Consider the following 20093-nt stretch of genomic DNA (forward strand, 5'->3'; position numbering starts at 1 on the left):
CATTGGTAGCTGATGTTCAACTTAACCAATGAATTTATAGCTTTCACGACAGATTTGCAAATCGTGACGTCACTTCCACAAATCTCCGCCATCTTGGAAGCACGTTTTGTGAAACATCTCTGATTAACGATATTTTTCAGCGAAAGTCACTTCATCAGGTCTGTATATGAAATTAAAAAACCCATTCCAAACTAATCTATAATGCTTTAGACCGTTTTTTAATAACCTCGAGGTTTATCGAACACTTAACTTGGACTATTTTCCAATTTCGAATTGAGATACAATGCCGTTCTGCCGACGCCGGCGAAAAGAAAAAGACAATGCATTTTTCTTTGGCATTATGTGTAGCCGTGGTATTATAAATGGAATGTAGGTACTGACCGTCCTTTTGTATGTTACATGACTGACCTCGTATCAGTGTTTTCATGAATCCTTACAGCCACCAAATGCCTTCTTCCGATGTTGCCGGATCAGGGATCGATCAGGAATTCGAATTCGCCCGAAAACGCGCGTTCGCACGCTTTATGGCGAAAAGTAGTATCCTGCTTGATGATGTTCAAGGACTTTTTGAAATCACAAACTAATCATATCTTTTCCAAGTGGCTTAATGCTAAAGGATTGCATTTTCATATGTATAAAATTTTAAACAAATTCCAATTTATTTTCAGTGGCGTGAAATCAAGACAAGAGAAGAAAAACGATGTTTTAGAAATAGCATGCATTTGTCGTCTTCACAGAAGTCACACTTATTTTCTGATTAATGAGAAAGTAAAGATTGACTGTGAATTATGTTTTTCAGTGTAACATGTTTACTTAGTTACACAAGTCGAGTTCTCCGCCAGATCACACAAATATCTCAGTATCAATAGTAATATGTACCCGAAAGTTTGTGAGAGGTTAATCCCAAGTTGGTCTCGTTGACTAAGACAGTATACCATTTTATGAATAATTGTCTACTTATGTATAACAAGGCTGGTCCAGAAATTCATTATTTTTTTCTTTTAATGAAGTTAAAGACTGTTATGTCTACTTTAAATATGTCAGAGCAATTTCTTTTGGTTACCAGCAAGATCCGACTGCATTTTACAAATACTAGCTAGGCTTCTCTGTCTTTGGCCTGTGTAAGTCAATCTTTCCCCACACTTCTGTACATATTTGCAGTGACCTTATACCTGAATTTTACAGCAGTCTGTGCCTATATAAATTAGTTCAATTATTCAAACTTCTTTAAATTTGGGAAGATACTCTTGTCTTTTTCTCAGATATAAGAGATCATATATTTCAGTTTGAAGATAATTAAACTTGGAATCATGCTAAATATGTAAATTGATCTCCCTGTTTGGTTTTGGTATGCATCAAAACACCATTATTGCTTATATCAAGATGCTGTTGTGATCTGGCAAAGAGCCATGATTGACAACAGATAAGATTAATCAATTTGGCAGAATTGTACTTTCACTTGCCAAGAATACTTTTTACCTCATATGAAAATGGGACCTAGACATCAGATTTCACTATGCTTTCATTTTTATATGCAGTGCTAATTATAACAGTCTCTGGCTTCAGTAATTATTTAAACTTTAAAAAACTGTCTTGCTTTAAGCAAATACTTGTATATTATATGTATACAGGTAATACTGATTTGAATACATTTTAAAGACCAATTGTATCCCTGATATCAGTGTAACTTGTCTTTTGCAAGTTATATTTACTATTTACTTCAAAATATTTCTAACTTCCTTCATGGTTAGTTCCCTTAGGTATGAAAATCTAGTTGAATTGAGTGATATTATTACTGTTTTGAAACATGTTTGCACCCGAACTTTAATGCCCCTTGAGTATCAACATATATTGTTGAATTGTAGTAGTTAATGTTAATTTTTGCCGTTCTGTTTACCTCCGATAAAGCTTTGATCCATTTGAATCGAAAGCCTCATCAAAGCTGTATTTATATGATTGAATATGTGAAATCCGATCACAAATCCTTTCTTCTTTCCTTGGTTTATACAAATGCTAAAGGTGTTGCAATAAAGCGTACATTTCGCCTGGACTCGTGTGACCGATAGAACCAAACAGAGGTAAGTCTTTTAAGGATGGCTTCTATTCGACAAAAGTTGACGACAGAAATCAAAAGTAATAAATAACATTTAAGTATTTGCAAGTTTCGCGCTTGTCGACAAGACCAGTTAGTAATGAGTTAAAGTAAACGTGATTTCCTTACATACAATGTACTGTCCAGGCAACCGAATCACAAAAACTACTACTACTCTGAAATATCATGCCGAAAGTTATGTATGACTACAAATATCAGTGTCATTGTTGAACCGAAGTTCTTGTCGCAACTCTTCTCTCGTCGATGTGAAAGCCGTTTGCCGTTGTTTCACATTTGCATTAAGCTGTGTCCTCGGTGAAATACCGTTAAACATCACAGTTTTAGTTCAGGAGTACCTCCCGTTTCCAAGCAAAGTGCCACATTATTAAGACTCTACCATATTTTTTTGTTTTTCTTTATTTATGATAAATAATTGTTAGTTTTAGTGTTGAAGGTACATGTAATCATTCGTATGAAAATAATATTAAAATTGATAAGTATATTTTCATAAGATCAAAATGTTTCGTATATCTTAAAACATATGTTGCTGTTTTCATAAAACTATATAAGAAGTGTTTTTCCTTAATATTTCTGAAGAAAACATAACTTCCTCTTATTTGATGGAATAGAATGATTGAAAAAAAAAACCAACTTGTAACCTTTGTTTAATTTCAAACTGTTCATTGTTGGTTTTTCTTTCTTTTCCAGGATGTATTGATGATGATGAATTCTGCAGTGAAATGGAGAGGAACACTTTGCAGACAGCTGGAGAACTTAATAAAACATGATATTTTATGGGACATTTAATTTCGTTAAAGTGTCATAATTGTTTTATGAAATGAAGATTATAAACAATGAAAAGTCTTCAAAATGAAAAGCGCTTTTTGTTTCGATTCAGTATTGATAATACTGATTTAAAAAACAAACAAACAAACAAAATAAATGTCATATGTATTTCTAAGTGGGTTTCTTTGCCATTGAAAACAATTTAATGTTTGTAAATTCATGTAGCACTGCATATCTGGTTTTGCACCAATTTCTCGTAACACACGAATATTAAGCCGAATGCGTATGATTCATTGGCAATTTTTGCAAAAATGGAAAAAAACAAAAAGATAAACTATAGAAATTTTTATCATCTGATAAAGATAACTTGTTTTTGGAACCTTACCATTCAATATAGATGAAAATACGTTGTCGATGCATTTGTGCAATGTTGTTGTTTTTGTTGCACACAACCACATGCATTACTGCATATAAACTGATGAATTATATGTAAAAAATGCACATGATTTGAACTGAAATGAACAAGGAACTACTCAGATACTGGAAGGGTTTTTGGGAAAGTTAATTGATGCATTACAATAGGTACATAAGTGTTAATTTCTTCTAATTAGAAGAATAAGATACTTGAATTAAAATATTTCATGAGGAATATGTATGAGTGGTCACATATTCCATTTTGGAACAGCAATTACTGTGCACTATCCACATGCTTAGAGCATTGATTGCTGCCAACTTTGTCCTTGCAAAAGCTATAGACCATGTCTTTGTTGGTTTGGACTGAAAGTCATATATTTCTGTCATGGCTTAAGACATATCTAATCCAGTAAAATTATAGTTGCTATTGACAACAAATGGTAAGTATTTCTCTATTTATATTCAGTTAGGGATTTATACCAGCTTTTTACATGGATAAATAAACCAAGAATGTGTTCTGTAGAACTATATTTGAAAGTATTTAGGTTTAAAGCAAAAAAATATATTGATCTTGTTGCAAATTTTAGGGGACTGAGAATTTCAGAACATAAGTACATAAAACACTGAACAACAAGCTTATAAAATGTTTTTTACATTGTTTATATCAATGATTTCCCTTTCTTCCAGATGGGAATAAAAGATGCCCCAAAAAATATTCATTGGTAACTTGAGTGGAAACACTGAGGCATTTGACATCCGTGTTCTGTTTGAGAAATACGGTTCAGTGAGTGAATGTGACGTTCTAAAGAACTATGGATTTGTAGTGAGTAAACTTGTTGATTTTACAGTTATCTTGCCTGCACATAAAGTGAAAATAAGTGTTAGAAGGAATTTCATATATTGTCCATGCATGTTACAACTCAACTGATCAAGCAAACCAATTGAAAAGTGAAGACTTAACTGATTTGTGTTGAAGTTCCTACAAATGTATAAGAATTCAATGAAATGTGGTGCAAGAAGTTGGTTGCTATGTTTATTGGACAGTAGTAATACATTTTTTAATTGTTTTCAGCACATGGCCAACGAGCAGGAAGCTCGCATGGCAATAACAGAACTTGATGGAACAACAGTCAAGGGAAACCGTATACGTGTGGAGGTGTGTACAACCAGATAATATACCTTTCAGAATAATGTATTCAGTATCTTGTCACTTGTTTTATTACATTTCCTGAGTTTTTATGACAACATTTACAGGGAAATCTATTTATTTTTGATATTTCTGTTTTTAAACTGTCCTTAGTGTTTTACAGATTTTAAGGTACAAATAACATGGTCTTGATGAATTTTTTCTACTTATAAAATATCATTCATTTTACAACAGTTATCCACCGGCACATCTAAAGGAGGACGAGGAGGATTTGGAGGTGAACGAGGACGGTAAGATTTCTTGCTTTGGATTAATAATACACACTTGACCGTTGAATTTTGTTCGATCAACACAAAAACTGACATCACAAGTGTCATGATTGATAAACACAAAATCTTCAGTAAAATTTCATAACCAGTCAAAATAGATATACTGACCATTGTTTCAGATTTTGTTTATCTAGAAAAACTGTTTATCATCTGAAAATTTAGGTTTGTAAAAAATAGTTTGTTTCCTGATCATTTGATTAACTTGATCTACACTTAATGATTTGTAGTGGAAGAGGACGTGGTGGTGGTAGTGGTGGGCCTATGAGAGGACGAGGAGGAGGTGGTCGTGGTAGAGGATCAGACCGATACTCCAGTGACAGTCGTCCCCTACCCCCTCCAGAATATGACCCATACTACAGAAGACCAGCACCATATGATTATTATGATAGGCCCTATGCAGATCGACCACGATCAGATGATAGACGTCCCCCTCCTCCTCCAGAGGACCGTTACCTGAGGGATAGATATCACCCTTATGACAGAAGACCACCACCCCCTGACCCCTATGACAGGCCGTATGAGCGACCAAGAGCCCCACCAGCTGATCCCTACAGGAGGCCACCACCAGATTATTATAGTAGACCCAGGTAAACACAGTAACAACTTACTTGATTTTCAAGTTTGTTGGACAATATTACGTTCATATTTCATTCGAGCCTTTCTTGTTTAAAGGGAAAAACAACTTGGACAAGGCAGAAATGAGATTTGTATTAAGGTGTAATTCATTTGAATATTACATGGAAACTTCATTAAATATTGTTTCATAATATGAAGTATCTATGTATATATGAGACTTTGAACTTGCATGCTGCGTTATGTATATGAATCCCACTTGTGTGTATAGTTCTCATGCAATGTTGATGTAGCCAAGTTTCAAAGTGTTTGACCCTTATTTTATGTTGTGTTTTTGAGTTTTTCAACTTTGTTGCTTTTCACCCAAAATCTTAATAACAGACCATATAAGTGTACTATTAAGAGACTAATGTACTCCGAAAGGTAATTGATTTTTCCTGAAAACTTATTTTACATAATATAAATTGTGTAATTTTTAATGTCCAAGTTCAATATCCTGTGAAAAAATTTTCATGCATATTAATTTCATTTGAAATTGTGTAAAAATAAGAGTGAGTAGGGAGCAAAACATTACATCTGTACATAACATAAATATAAATGTATTACGATAATGTAAAAAACTAATGGATAAAATTATTCTTAATATATCGTCATAAATAGATATTTTTATAAGCAAAGTCAGGTACAAGACGATTTCATAGGATTTTCAATTGTCTAGACAATTTGTATCACTAATGTCTTGAAAGATGTAAGATGATTTCGTAAGATTTTCAATTGTGAGATAATAACAATTTTAAGATGAAAGTGGAAAGAAAAAGGTAAAAGATGGAATAATAGTTTGGTGTATTATCCAGAGCGTAAAAGTGGAAAGTAAATAGTTTCCATCGGATAAAGACAAAAAATATCCATCTATTGACTAGGAATGTAAATAAAGCTGTTGGATTACAATTAGATAAATTTTATTTACACTCGTTTTAAGTGTTGTCATGTCAAAAGAAATCTTGCTATTTTGACTGCACAAAATCTCATCAGTTGTCAAATTTGAAAAGATGCAAAAATCACTCACCTTTTCAATTATGGAAGAATTTTGTTATTATTTGATTTTATACCCCGACTTAAGTGAGGAGTCTGTAACACTTTGACTTGCTCATGTGGCTGGATTCTTGTTTCAGTAGTTTACCCGAATTATTATTTGAATTACAACATTACAGCGTGAGGTTTAGGAGAAGTTTTTTTTCACTAAAACAATAATTAATTCTCTATTTTTATTGTGACTAGCTTTACCTTATTGTAAGAATACATGATCATTGAGACAATTTGTTAGAAATAGTTTCCACATGTTCATGTGTAATTCACCTTTCTCTTCGATAAACTGGTGCCATAGTGAATTTGTGAATTATCATTTCAAGTTACTCTGAAATCTTTTGCATGAGGATGGATGAAAAATCTAAGATCGCCTCAATTTTAGTGTGAAAATATTTCACTGGATCGGTTGCTAGGCTTCCATAATATGCATACAGAATCAAATGTAATACAGGGTATTTTATTCTGAACAGCATTGAACCTTTTAGACCAGCAAAGAGATTTCACCTTGGTTTTTCCTCTCCAAGAAGAGTTCTTCATACTAAATCAAAAGAAGTTAAAAAGAGATTCTGTTCACATATAGATGTAAATGTAAATCATGTGTTAGTCTATTGTTTAAAGTAATGAAAACAAATTAGGTCTTCGAAAAAGGCTTAGAAAATTAAACTTTGCTAATCTGTAAAGCATTGCAAAATTGAAATGTTTTTGAAATCAATAACTTGTGTGTGAATTAAGCTATATTCTTCAAACAGGTACCCACAAGATGACCCGTATTACCCAGAGGCGAGGTGAGACATGCATATTGTAATTATTGACATTTTTTTCTTCACCTGTAACTATTGAAAATTAACCAAAAAGGTAAATTTCCATGAATTTTGATCTGAACAGTTCCATAGATTAGCATTACTGCTTTCTAAAACAGCAAATCTCAGTAGAAGTCAGTTATCTTTAGTGCACAGTTTTTATTTTTACTATTTGCAGCTGTTTAATTGCTTTTGCAAATTAGGAGTTAAGTAGTGGATGTGAAATAAAGTGGTTAAATGGTTCATCAAAGTACAAGGAAATTTACTGAACTCATTGTATAGTGACTGGGTCTAAAAGGATACAGAGCCGTTGATATAAAGGAACTGGGCATTGTAGAAGGTTTGAATAGTGATGTTTTAAAATTGAGTGATGTTTCCATTTAGGTACCGGTATGATGACACATATTACCTTGAGGCCAGGTGAGAATTTTTAATGCCCATTATCATGGTGTCTGACAATAACCAGAATCTTCCCTTTGTTTACAGCTTTCATTAAAATCTTGTGTACCCAATCTAAAATAAAATAAAAAAAAAGATTCTTCTGAGAATAAACTTACACTAAAACAGTACAACAGTAAAAGAAAAAGGTCAGTGGATTGTTATGTGTAATGATAAATTTCTTTGATTAAAATGAATCAAAAAAGCATATCTCCATGTTATGTACATTTAGGCAATGGTAAAACCAAATACTATCAAACATACCAGTATTTTGTGTTGTTTAATAATTTAAATACTTGAGTTTCATGAAAAATATTGATTCCATTCAGCTGTTTATGTTGGTGCATCCATCCTCTATACTCCAGAGGTTAGGATAACATTTGCTTTTTTGCACCCCAGGAACAGGTCATGACAAAATTGAATGTACTGTGTGCAACCTTGTGGACAAGATGAAAAGACCAGCTTGATTCTTTGATGAACATCAGTCAAATCTTGAGGTAGCACACAGTTTATTGTAATGGCTTTGAAGTTGGGTGTTGCTCCTTTGTTACATTCAAAAGGAGCGTATCAATCTGTGATTTGTCAGTTTTTTTTCTCCTGGAACCAATCAAACTACTTCACTTGTGCCTTCAATTTTGTTATGACATGTTCAAGGGGTACAGAAAGAGAAAGTGATTATAATCACTGGAGTATCAAGGATGTGATGCACCAGACCTAAATGCTTATACAGGTTCAGTTGAAATCATTGTTATATGTTGCACATTGCACTGCTAGAGTAGTTTTGGTGACAGGGTGCATTTTATTGAAATGTTGGTTTTATATAAAAAGACAATATTAATCTTCATGAAAAGACGTTTTGCATCATAAGTATTTGAAATATTCTTATAGAAAAACTTATGTTGAACAACCATTTCACAACCATCTGCTTTACTAAGGTTGCAAAACTAGAAAAAATTGGGGCAATGGTTGCATGCTTTCTAGCTTTTTGAAGACACTTATCAATTCATGTTTCTATACAAGACATAAAGGACAATAGTAATTAATATAATGATGTAGTTCTTTGTGTGTGTGTGCTTTTCTTTTCTTTTTTTTTTTAATCTTTGATGCTAATTGTGTGCACATCTTCCTCTAATTTTGACAGATGAATGTTGATAAATGTTTAAATATTCTTTGAAATTAATGAAAAAAATTCATACGTTCTATACAACACTGAAGAGATATATTTTGTCAATATTCCAGTTGTCATAACTTCTAACTAAATACATTATGACATAGCAATCAACAGAAGATGTTTATAAGAATTTCGAATGATCTTTATTGCTTTTTTATGGATAAAATAGAAATTACACTCATTTTTTTAACAATAAGAAAACAAATTTGCATGGGGTTTTTGAAAATCATGTGGGAATAGAGAATATGAATGGCATGTAATGTAAGTGGAGGTGTGTGGAATCTGGTATCCTTTTCATGACTTAATCAAAGGTGTATAGTATTATACATTAAACAGATTTTTCTTAAAACCAGATTGAAAATTTGTGTGCAATTACTATCATCATTATATTATCATCATCTAGCTGATAGCAATATATATACAGCAGTTAATTCACACATACAAGTACTTATGTACCAACCTCACGATTCATAAGGCCTCATAACTAACAATATACTTTTCACAAGTTACTAGAAATAAAAAAAATAATTTCATTTTAGGTGCAAAGATTTGGATTGTCATTTATGTTTTCTTTTATGTTTTCAATCAGTTTCTCCTCTCATTGTTTCAAACCAGTCAATTGTATAGTAATTAGAACTCTTTACTTCCTTTTCAACTTGTTCATACATCAAAAATTTAGATAGGATATATATCATTTTGCCAACTTTTCAGCATCTAAAGGTGAGCTTTTTATATGTGTTCTTTGCTTTTCAAAAGTATCCAGAATAATTATGCAACAGCAAAAGCTTACAGATATCACAAGAATAACTACTGTAAACTATTCATGGATAGATGAACACATGTATAGATAGAAAACAAGACCCCCCCTTTCTCTACCTTCATCATGCATCAACTTACCTACAAAACTTCATTGGGAGTCAACCTAATTATCTATTCAGAATTTTTAGCATCAGGTGATCAATTTGAGTCAGGAATAAGAATTTTGTCTTATTATAAACGGAACATAATCACCACAATTATACAATTCATGACAACCATTTGAAGCATAATGCTTTATTGTTTATTACACTTGTAGATAATAGGATTAACAGGTTATATCCTTAACAAGTTACATGCATATTTATATTTTTTGATTACTAGCTCAAAAAGGACTAAAGAGATAAAAGAAATTGGGGGAAAAATCATGAAGTTAATGCAGGGGATTAAACAATTGAAATTGATTGTATTAAGATTTTTTTGATTGAAAGTTTTATTACAGTATGATACTATAAAAACATTGCATGTTAGATGCAGTTGCTGTAGGTATATTTCGCTGTCCGTCATTTAAGAAGTATGGACTCTTTTAACAGATATGCCCCAGAAGAGCGTGCAGAGGCCCCTCCTTCTCTTCCCCCAAGGAGCAGCGATTACTACAATGGTTACCCAGCTGATTATGGAAATGGACATGAACCTTCTTCCACATCTGCACAAAGTTATTATGATCGATTTTACAAAACTCCACCAGCACGACCAGGATACCCAAAAGCACCAGCAAAACCTGGCCAGCAGAAAGATGATGACCAGAGTTTCCTTCAAACAGAACCTATCTTTTTCTGATTGTCCTCACATTAAGCAGCATTCACTTGTCAGGGCATGCACTAACTTTTTATCCCACCAGTTGATTATGTTTTAGTTTTAAACAAATTTGATGGAGGAAAAATTTCAGGATTTTACTCGCTTGATGTGGATAACGTCATCTGCTGTTAAAATGACTTTGGCGTTGACAAATTGTTGGGAGTTCAGAAATAAGAAAAATCTGATGGGGAGCAAACACTTTTAATATATAAATAGTATATACATTTTACATATGATAATTTAATACAATATAGTGTGTCTAACTTTTAAGAGAATTGTTTTTACCAGAAACAAAATTGTCACTGATTGTTGTTTACATCTGGCCAGTAAGACCTGTTAATAGATTGGTAGAAATTGAAATTCAGGTCAGAAGTTCAGTTTGGTTTCCAGTGACCAAATGATATTGAAATTTTGTGTCAGAACAGATTTGTTTCTTGTATGCATATGTAGCTCTTAAATATTAATTTTGTGTGTGTCAAGTGACTTTGTAATAACTCATCTGTCTTATATGTATGTACCATCCTCTGATTCAATTATTTGGTTGCTTATTAGAAAGGCTTCGGTGAATATCATCCTGTAATCTAAATGTAGGAATGAATTCAGTATTAAAATATCATTTACAAGTTCTGTTTTCCCTTTGATATTTGGCTATGCCTTCAACACAAATGTTAGGTAAAACTTACAGCAGTAATGTCTAATTTGTGTGTAGGTTTAGTTGAGTTGTTCATCATGTCATTTTTCCTTTGAGTGAGGATTACAGTAGTGCATGTCTCCATTTTAAACATCAGCACATTATCACGGACCTGGAGAGATTAATATTGAAAGATATGTAAGTGTGTGTGTTTGTGAATTTCATACGTTCGAACAAAAGGTTTTACAAGATGTGTGTACTTGAATGGTTGTCCCAGCAGAATTCAGTGTAATATTTATTTAGTTGTGTTACGTGTATCTCTTTTAGAGTAAGTAATGAGTTTGACAATTATGACCTTTGGGTCATCTTGATTTTAATTGGTTATCAGCTCACTGCAGAATCTCCAAAATGTCAGTGAAGCAAGTGAAACTCTAGAATATTTGGATGATCACATAACTAGTTAAACTAATTCACTTTGTGATTCTTTAGCACTGCTGTACCAAATCCAAGGCTTTTACTTTCATGATATACCTTTATTGATTTGATTGGCTTACTTTGAAGCTATATATCTGGCTATTTTCTGCTTGGACAACCAAATGAAATTTTACCGAAATTGCTGTTGTGTTTGCTGAAAGAAATTTGATGTCAGATACACATATATCAAAAACTGGCATTATTTGGTAATCCTATGGCATTACCCAGTGCCAAGATGCACAATACTCTGTATTATATGTCTTTTTACAAATTACCTCTTAACAAGACATACATACTAAAGGTACCATAGATATATTTTGTGGCAGTTTTGAAAAGTGAAAAACATACAGAAAAGCAAAATTAACATGACATTTAATACCTTACAAAGTCCGAAGTGTTGGTGGCTATCAAGGAATTGGACATGTTTTAACTCCTTTTTTTCATGGAGTTGCTCTGGATCATTATCAACATGAGGAAGCCATTGTTTCAATGATAAATGTTACCACCAATTTTTCTAAAAAGGAGGTTGTTGATCTGTTCTCATGTAATATAATATTGTGGAACATTTACATTTATTTTCAAACATGCTTTAGACATTGCTGTACTAGATGTATTGCTGTTTTGTATTTATATGCATAGCTGCTGTTGTATTGTTTATTTCCCAAGTGATTTGTGTGTTGTAATATGAAAAATGTTTGATGTAAGAATTTCCATGTTGTTACAATTATGTACACATTTTTGAGTTCTTCCAATCTTTGAAAGAGTGGTGGGTATCTTCGGTTTACTCTTCTGGATCAGAAAATTGTTTCATATGCTACATAACATAAAATAGTCAGTATTTCCAGAGGAAAGTGAAACAATATTTGATGTCTATTTATCATCTTATGGACTCCAGGTGCTTTGATCCACACATTCAGATGTAGTCAAGTATTTGTGATTTTAGGGCATTGGAATGTGGCAGTAAGGGATGAAGATACACCTTAAGTATTGAGACAGGGGTTGAGAGGAGTAATCAGTATTTCAAGTACATGTACCTTATTTCAGGTTGTTTTTGTAGGTTGTAAATATCACAATGTTGTAACGATGTTGTAACATTGGTCCGGACAATAACTATTATGAATATTTATAATTGTGTGCTCATTGTCATACAAACATTGACACAATCTGCCAAAATAACCAGTCATAAGGTATACCATTTCATACATTTTTGTCTGGTATTTTATCGCTTTCATCAGTTCAAAATCATGTGAGTACTATGTAAAATAAATGTTTTGTAAAATTGCTTTGTTTTGATCTTTACTCATTAGTATTATTTATGTTCGGGTCGCTAGTCAAGAAAGTTGTATAAAGCAGTATTATGGGCATGGGAATCTGTTATGTTAAATATGTTTTAAACTTTCATTGAATTTCTTCTGACCAAAATTTGACACACCAGATTTTGAAGCATTACATGAAACAGATTGGAATCTTTGGGAATTTCCAAAAAGCCAAATATACACTAATGGTCATGTATACCAACCCCAATTTTAATTCGTAAGATGCATTTTCTTCTGTGGTCTTTATTTGGGACTGTTTTTTGTAGATTCCTATGTTTTAATATTTGCAGGTACCTATTCTTTGGTATATGGTTGAAAAAGTACAGAAAAATAATAGATTGGTCTAAACTGCAGAAATGGAGACTTGACCCTAACCTGTTGCCACTTTTGTCATTTATCAAAGCCTTAAAATTAATTGTGTATGTCTTATAATTATGTACACAACAGAAAATGGGTCAGCTGTCCGATAAACAATGTTAAGTTCAGTGCCAAACTGGTTTTTAATTTCATAGGCCTCTTCTTGAGATAAGGGCTGAAAGGGGGGGGGGGGGGGGGCGGGGAAACTACATGGCCATTTCATGTGAAGTAAATTTCTGAGATTTCACATTCATTTATGAACTCGGGTTAGGCCTTATCTTACAGTGGATATAGTTTATCACAGTATAATATGGGTCTGATTCAAATTGTGCAGGCCTTTATTTTTCCATGCTAAGAGACAATTAAAATAGTAAAAATGCTCGTTGCCAAGATCCCTCTGTGATCTCGTGTTCAATTAGTAGAATACTTACAGGCTATTATGCAAGGGAAAAAAATACCATTAAGATCAACCAGAGTTATTTCCCTTTATTTACTGATTCTACCTTGATGTATGTTTAGTCGCGTTGTATTGTTGTCACATGCTCAAAGTTCGCCTACTGATTAACTGACTGACCTTGTAAATTGCGTTACTTGCCGCGGCGTGGTAGACCAATAGGCCTATGTGTGCTTCAGACAGGCAAATTCCATATCATAAAGTAACCGTAGTACCAATGGTACTAGTCCCAACGCACTTTACTTTGACTGACTGCTATGTAAACTTATATGTCTGACGGCATAAACTATAGCCTACCCAATGTCTTGTCTGCCAATGATATGCATTGCAGGAGCGACATATTGATTTCAGCTGATGGGGTTTGAAAACAAATATGTGACACCATTTCTTGGCTTTCATAGGCTTAAAATCCCTTTTTTCTTTTGAATAAGGATATACTATTTTGAAAAGTCCAAATTTTCTGATTACTAACATTTTGAAAGCCATATCTCATTTTAAAGGGAAGAATATAGAAATATCGAAAATGAAAAGAAAACGATAGGTCAGTGTGCTCGTTTTCCCATGGCGTGTTGCTGAACTTCGGTAGTATTCTTGGTGTATTTTAGAGCTTTTTCACTCTAAAAACATGATCTTTTTTCAATATTGTTAATAATATGTGATATTTCATAGTGTTCGTCATCATCATTTTGCGAAAAATGCCTTTAAAATGCACTTACATTCAAAACAACATTCTCAAAGGGGAAAGAAAGACATAAGATCTCACCAAAATACATATCAAAGAAAGAAAAACGCATCACACCAACTTATAACTTTCATTCTATGCTGAAAAAGCTACATGCCATTCATAAAAGTATCGTTTAAAGTATTTCGGAGGTAGAAGAGCACGAAAACATTTTTCTACGAATGTGAATATTTTTTTTTATTTCATCAGAACAAACACAATACAAAAACAGAAAAATGGACACCCGATATAATTTGGCATTAACATAGAGATCTTCAAATGAAGGCCAGTTGTTAGTGTCACATGTTAAAACAGCGATGATCGTAGACCATCCGGAATTGGTTTTGGTCGTTTGGAGGGTGTGTGTGTGTACAATACCTTTCTTTACAGTAATGAGACAATTGCTAACAATAAGTTGACATCGATAGGAAAATAATTCAACATCTTTAATATTAAGCATTACTTTATGAAATACGACGTGAACAATGATGCTTAATTGCAATTGAACTCGCAGTGGCTTTTTAACATCAATACATTCGTAATGTGTCGCAGAATATTACAGTAAAAGATGTTCCTTTCATTATGGGCAAACACTCATTGTTTCATGCCCGACAATTCCCAACATCTCTTGAATACCATATCATAACAGGATTGTAGCTGAGCCTAACAGTCCTCCACCTCTCGATCAAACCCTGGCAGATATATATGGGACCCTCCCAGAAAACCCAATTCGCTATCTTTGAATTCATAATGTCAGTTGTACTGACAATACACTGTGAAGCTGTTCTACTTGAAGCTAAACTAGGGTGGCGGTGTCGATATTTAGCTGTTCCATTTCTTTTGTAATCTCTTTCTGTTCGGGTGTTTTCTCTGTTGGTCCCATGAAGGTGCCGCCATCTTGGCTCTGGGGTTTTGCCTCCTCTTCAAGTAGTCGGATCATTTCTTTGAGTCGATGGTTCTCTTCCTGAAGAATTTCCATCTCAGATCGAATCTCTTCGTTCTCCTGCCGCAAACAAGAGTCACTCCTCAGCATTCGTACGTTTTCTAGTTCCTCCTGAAGATCATTCTTGTGGGATTCGAAGTCTGTTTCAAATAAAATCAACATACAATGTACAATCTTGGTTTAAACATTACCATCTCATTGATATAAGAAGCATAATTTTATTTCGCATCTGTTTTCGCGAACTTTGTTAGTTTAGGTATAACGCTAGACTATGTGCTGTGTTCTATTACGGTAATGTTCATAATATTATTTTATGCACGAAGATTTGATTGATATTATCACATGACCTTCCATACCGATTTATACTGGAGATAATATGGAAATAGTCCTAGGACTATTGATATTTGATACTGATAATCAAAATTGATATTTGATTTTGATAGCCAATGTTGATATTTGGTAAGAATTAAGGACATTTATATAGATTACTGATATAAAATGATTAAATCGTATTTCAACTTTACAAAAACTCCCTTCAGACTTATACATACATATATATATATATATATATATGCTCCAAGGTAACCGAGTCCGAATTAGTCTCGCGTCTTATCGACCTTTTATGTTGGTCTGAAATCAATTCGAAATCGATATAAAAAGTCTTCGTCATAATTCGGACTACTTGATAAACCATGCAATATTTTGTTGGTGCTGACTGTGTATATGGAAGATCATGACGATTGATTCGTCTTGGATTTTACATCTCTAACGGTAACAACAAATATTCGCTAATCTGTGTTCCTCATGGAAATATGATGATAGAAAGCTCAGCTAAGACGAAGACAACAGAAACAGAGATATCCCAAGCATTAAAATAGTGCTGCATATCAATTTTCGCATTTCCAAAGTTTCTATGTTTTCTATGTAATAACCACACATACCTCTACAGTTAAATTCAGCAACATTCAGTCTTGCAGACAACTGTTCGTTCTCATATTCGAGACTTTCTTGACGTTCTTGGGCTTCACACAGATCGTTCTCCAAGTCGACCACGCGCATGCTCAATATGTCCACGGTTTCATTTAAAGAAGACTGAAATTACAAATAATTACGATAACAATAAAGAGTCAAATTACTTGTCGTAGGATTTTGAAATATCAATAATACTAAAACAATAGCAATTTCTATAGAATTAAAGGTATAAATTGAGTAAATGTAAAATTACACGCAGACTCTTAAAAAGTACAAAGAGATAATGCAATGCTATGAAATGTTCTGTAAGAATTTATAGAATCGTAGACCTTTCATCACTAGGAAGAGGTTGTTATCCTGCAACTCGCAGGGCCATTGTCACATATCCATTTGCTGTATTCGGCAGTGACGGAAAATAGTTGTACTTTAGTACGTGCCGGAATTCGACGGAATTAATTCCTGAATTTACTGAAATTACGTTTAACAATATAAATAGCTTTTGAAATAAGTGACTTTGTATGTTGTAATGGACAAGTTTATTTCATAAAATTCATAAAATCGATGTCATATTCGTTGAAGTTTGGAACTGTATTCTACTGAGACAGAAAGACAAAAGTGGCTGGCCAGAGGCTCGCCACCTTGGTCTTTTTTTCACCCTCGCCAAAATACAGCTTATATTTTAAGACATTGACCATGTATTCTCTATATATATGGCATTCCGATGACTATACATTCACCACGGTGATGCTGTAATCATCGATACGTCACACAAATATATCCATTGCCTGTTAAGTAACCTAGTCTATTCTGTAGAAAGAGACCATGAATTTAGGGGGTATACGATTTCATTTTCATCAAAGATATCCGCCATGTCAGTTAAGGGCAATGGAAGTGATGATGTTTTCAATATGAATTTATTACAACAATATTGACAACGAGTAGCGAGCCCATCGAAATTCATTTCACAAAAAGGAAACAGAATATTTCCTGCTGAGATCACAATGAAAATCGAAAATATTTGCTATATGTCTTACCCCTACCAACGACGAAGGATTATGACAACTTTCCCACTAACTAATGTTTACCATGTCTTGTTTCAGATGAGATTTATAATCTTCCAGTTCTCCCATCCTCAATTCTACACTTTGTTTACGTCTGCTCAAACGCCATTTTTCCCGCTTCAAGCACGCGATGAGGGCACGTGCTGACTCTAGTCCTTCTTTTAGACGCTTGAAGCTATTGTTTGGTCTGGCATAAGGATTTGGAGGAGTTTTGTTGATTTGTCGTCTGTCGAATTCATCGTCTTCCATCTGATAAAGAACAATATCAGAACCATTTCTGATAAGGCTGACGGCTTTGTAAACAAACATGATTTTTAATCTTTACACTTGAATTAGATACCGTAAAATTTGTTATTTTCGAAGGTTTCTAATTTTCAGGATCATCGATGATGAAATCAAATAAGAAAAGAATTAAAATAATCTGTTTCATAACTTCCGTAAAAACACACCTTATTTACTTCATGTTTTTGCATAAACCACGAACATTTGAGCAATCAAAACACGCCATATACAAGACAATTTCAAGGTTGAACCATTATGCATTACTATACACAAATGAAAACACAGTAGATGTTAAAATTATACTTGGAGATTTGTCTATGAATATTTATAAATCATTTCCTTTATTGTATTTTGGATGCATCAGACAGCTCATTTATAGTTATTCATTACTGTGCTAATTTATACAGGTGGATTACAAAGAAGAGGTTGGAAGGTGACATGCAGTGATCAAAAGTTATAAGTAATACTCTTGTCTTTAATTGTTTATTTCATGGACCTCGGACGATTGTCATATCAAACACAATTCAGATTATGGACGCATAATGAAAAAAAGTAAAATAAGTAGGACTGACGTTTTTGTTTTTAATCTTCGTTAATTCCATCGTAAAGAACACATTTTAATAGAAATTTAGGGTTAGTTACAGTAGAGTCAAACAAAGAATCAAACTGCATCATACCGCTTTTTCGTCCTTCTAGGACTTATTCAATGATACCAAGGGCCTAAATTTTGATATCTCGGAGACTACCGAGGAAAATTCAAAATTATATAAAGAAAAAGTCATAATCTAGACGGGGAAGTGCAGCAGCCCCATAAGTACATATGAATATTCTATTGAATATAACATAAATACAACATAAAATGTTATATTATTGGACAGTCTATCCACGAAATCAAATTTCCACTAAATGACTAGTATTTCAAAAAAGACCAAATTTGATCCGCGCGGAAAAATCTGAATAGCAATATCACACGTTATCTGAATAATGTATTTATTGTCTTGTTACGCCCAGGCAGTGTCCCAGACGTACAAGTCCTTACGAGAATAAGCATAAACACATCAGATACACAGAAAACAACACAGATCGAAATAGATAAAGTGTTACACGAATACGTCATTACCATTCAAAAGAACAGAAAGAAATATCAGCATGTGTGTAGTAAAACTCATGTTAAACATTAATATTGAAATAAAGCTTCGATAAAACATAAAAAAAAATTATTCAACAACACTATTTATCAGATCTGAAGTTAAAATGAAAACAATAATTGTTGACATAAAATTGTAACGGATACTAAAAGGACAAAACAGTTCTACATTACAGTTTACTTCGTTTTTTCTCTCTTTTTTTTTTGCTTTGATGTATCCAATCGTGAAAGTTGCTAATCACTTCTGTGGTGTTTTTTGTACAATCATTGACACGCATTTCCTGCTCACTAATTTTGGTAACTGATCTTTAGTGAATGGACAAATTGGAATTCCAAAGATATGTGTAACTATAATAGTCTTTGGTGATACATTTCATGAATTGAGAAAAAATATACAATTATTTCCTTACTAATTTTATTTAGTTTCAATGAAAAGTAAAGTAGTTGATGAAAGCATGTGTATCTTAGTGGTCACATAAAACCTATCTAGGGAACCGATAACACACCGGAAGTTTAAGCTCGTTTACAATGTATTGGAGTTCAAATCCCATTCCCATCAAGCGATATAAACATAAATCTAATGATTAAATGAAGATAGCCTAAATAAGGAAAATCCCGATGCTAACGAAGCTAGATGCAAATTGCTATTGTCGAAAAAGGCTGGTTGCAATACTAGGAGGATGTGTTGTCAAATAGTGTTCATTCGGAGAGACAGATGTTAGATTGATATGTGTCGTTGCTATATAAAGTGCACATCCTACCAATGATATTTTGAATTTCTATATCGAAGCATACAACTGGCAATGATAATCGGGAACGTTTAACGCGGAATTTTATTTTTAGATATAGCAGAACATTACCCTCTACGCATGTACTACATATGACTATAACTAGAGCTAAACTATGATGCAATGATTTATTGGAAGTTAGTTATGACTAAGTATAGATACATATAAACGATATTTACCTGTGGAGTACGTACCTTCACGTACTCATCCTCTACAGACGTGAGTATGTCTGCCAGTTCGTCTAGTCTGTCCACCAAGTTGTCCGCAGTATCCATTAATCCGTCACTACTTCGGCGGCGGACTGGCGTACTAGTCGTAGTAGCCATTATTTAATGTTGCAGTATCTGTAAGCATTGGAAATTGAACTGAATATGCTAAACAAGGACACTGGTTTTATATTGACGATGTGGGTATTACATATCAATAAATGAAATCAAAATAAAAACTTCTTCCGTCACCTCTGAATGCCCGAAGCCTGAAGCAAAACCGCATTTGTT

At 33.4% G+C, this 20093-nt stretch overlaps 2 protein-coding genes across 5 annotated transcripts; one reads left to right on the plus strand and one right to left on the minus strand.

Moving 5' to 3' along the window:
• Positions 1–78: 78 nt before the first annotated feature.
• Positions 79–12837, plus strand: LOC132560990 (RNA-binding protein 4.1-like). Of its 4 annotated transcripts, XM_060225699.1 has the most exons (8): positions 85–158; positions 2801–3732; positions 3980–4115; positions 4365–4448; positions 4674–4729; positions 4996–5355; positions 7177–7212; positions 10186–12837. In XM_060225699.1, exons 3-8 carry the CDS (start codon positions 3993–3995, stop codon positions 10430–10432), a joined length of 906 nt encoding a protein of 301 aa, XP_060081682.1. In that variant the 5' UTR covers positions 85–158; positions 2801–3732; positions 3980–3992; the 3' UTR covers positions 10433–12837. The 4 variants fall into 4 exon arrangements, with proteins under 4 accessions (XP_060081683.1, XP_060081682.1, XP_060081685.1 ...); XM_060225700.1 differs by lacking the exon at positions 2801–3732 and having other exon boundaries at positions 79–158; XM_060225702.1 differs by lacking the exons at positions 85–158; positions 2801–3732; positions 10186–12837 and adding an exon at positions 7612–7919 and having other exon boundaries at positions 3744–4115.
• A 2362-nt stretch (positions 12838–15199) lies between these two features.
• LOC132560935 (myosin-11-like) lies at positions 15200–19922 on the minus strand. Its single transcript, XM_060225638.1, has 4 exons — positions 19776–19922; positions 17404–17628; positions 16288–16438; positions 15200–15486 (listed from the first exon to the last, which is right to left on the minus strand). Exons 1-4 carry the CDS (start codon positions 19920–19922, stop codon positions 15200–15202), a joined length of 810 nt encoding a protein of 269 aa, XP_060081621.1.
• Positions 19923–20093: the final 171 nt, after the last annotated feature.

The sequence above is a fragment of the Ylistrum balloti genome, unplaced genomic scaffold (genome assembly GCF_031769215.1).
Source record: "Ylistrum balloti isolate Yb309-2 unplaced genomic scaffold, AGI_CSIRO_Ybal_v1 Utg371132, whole genome shotgun sequence".
Taxonomy (NCBI): Eukaryota; Metazoa; Mollusca; class Bivalvia; order Pectinida; family Pectinidae; genus Ylistrum; species Ylistrum balloti.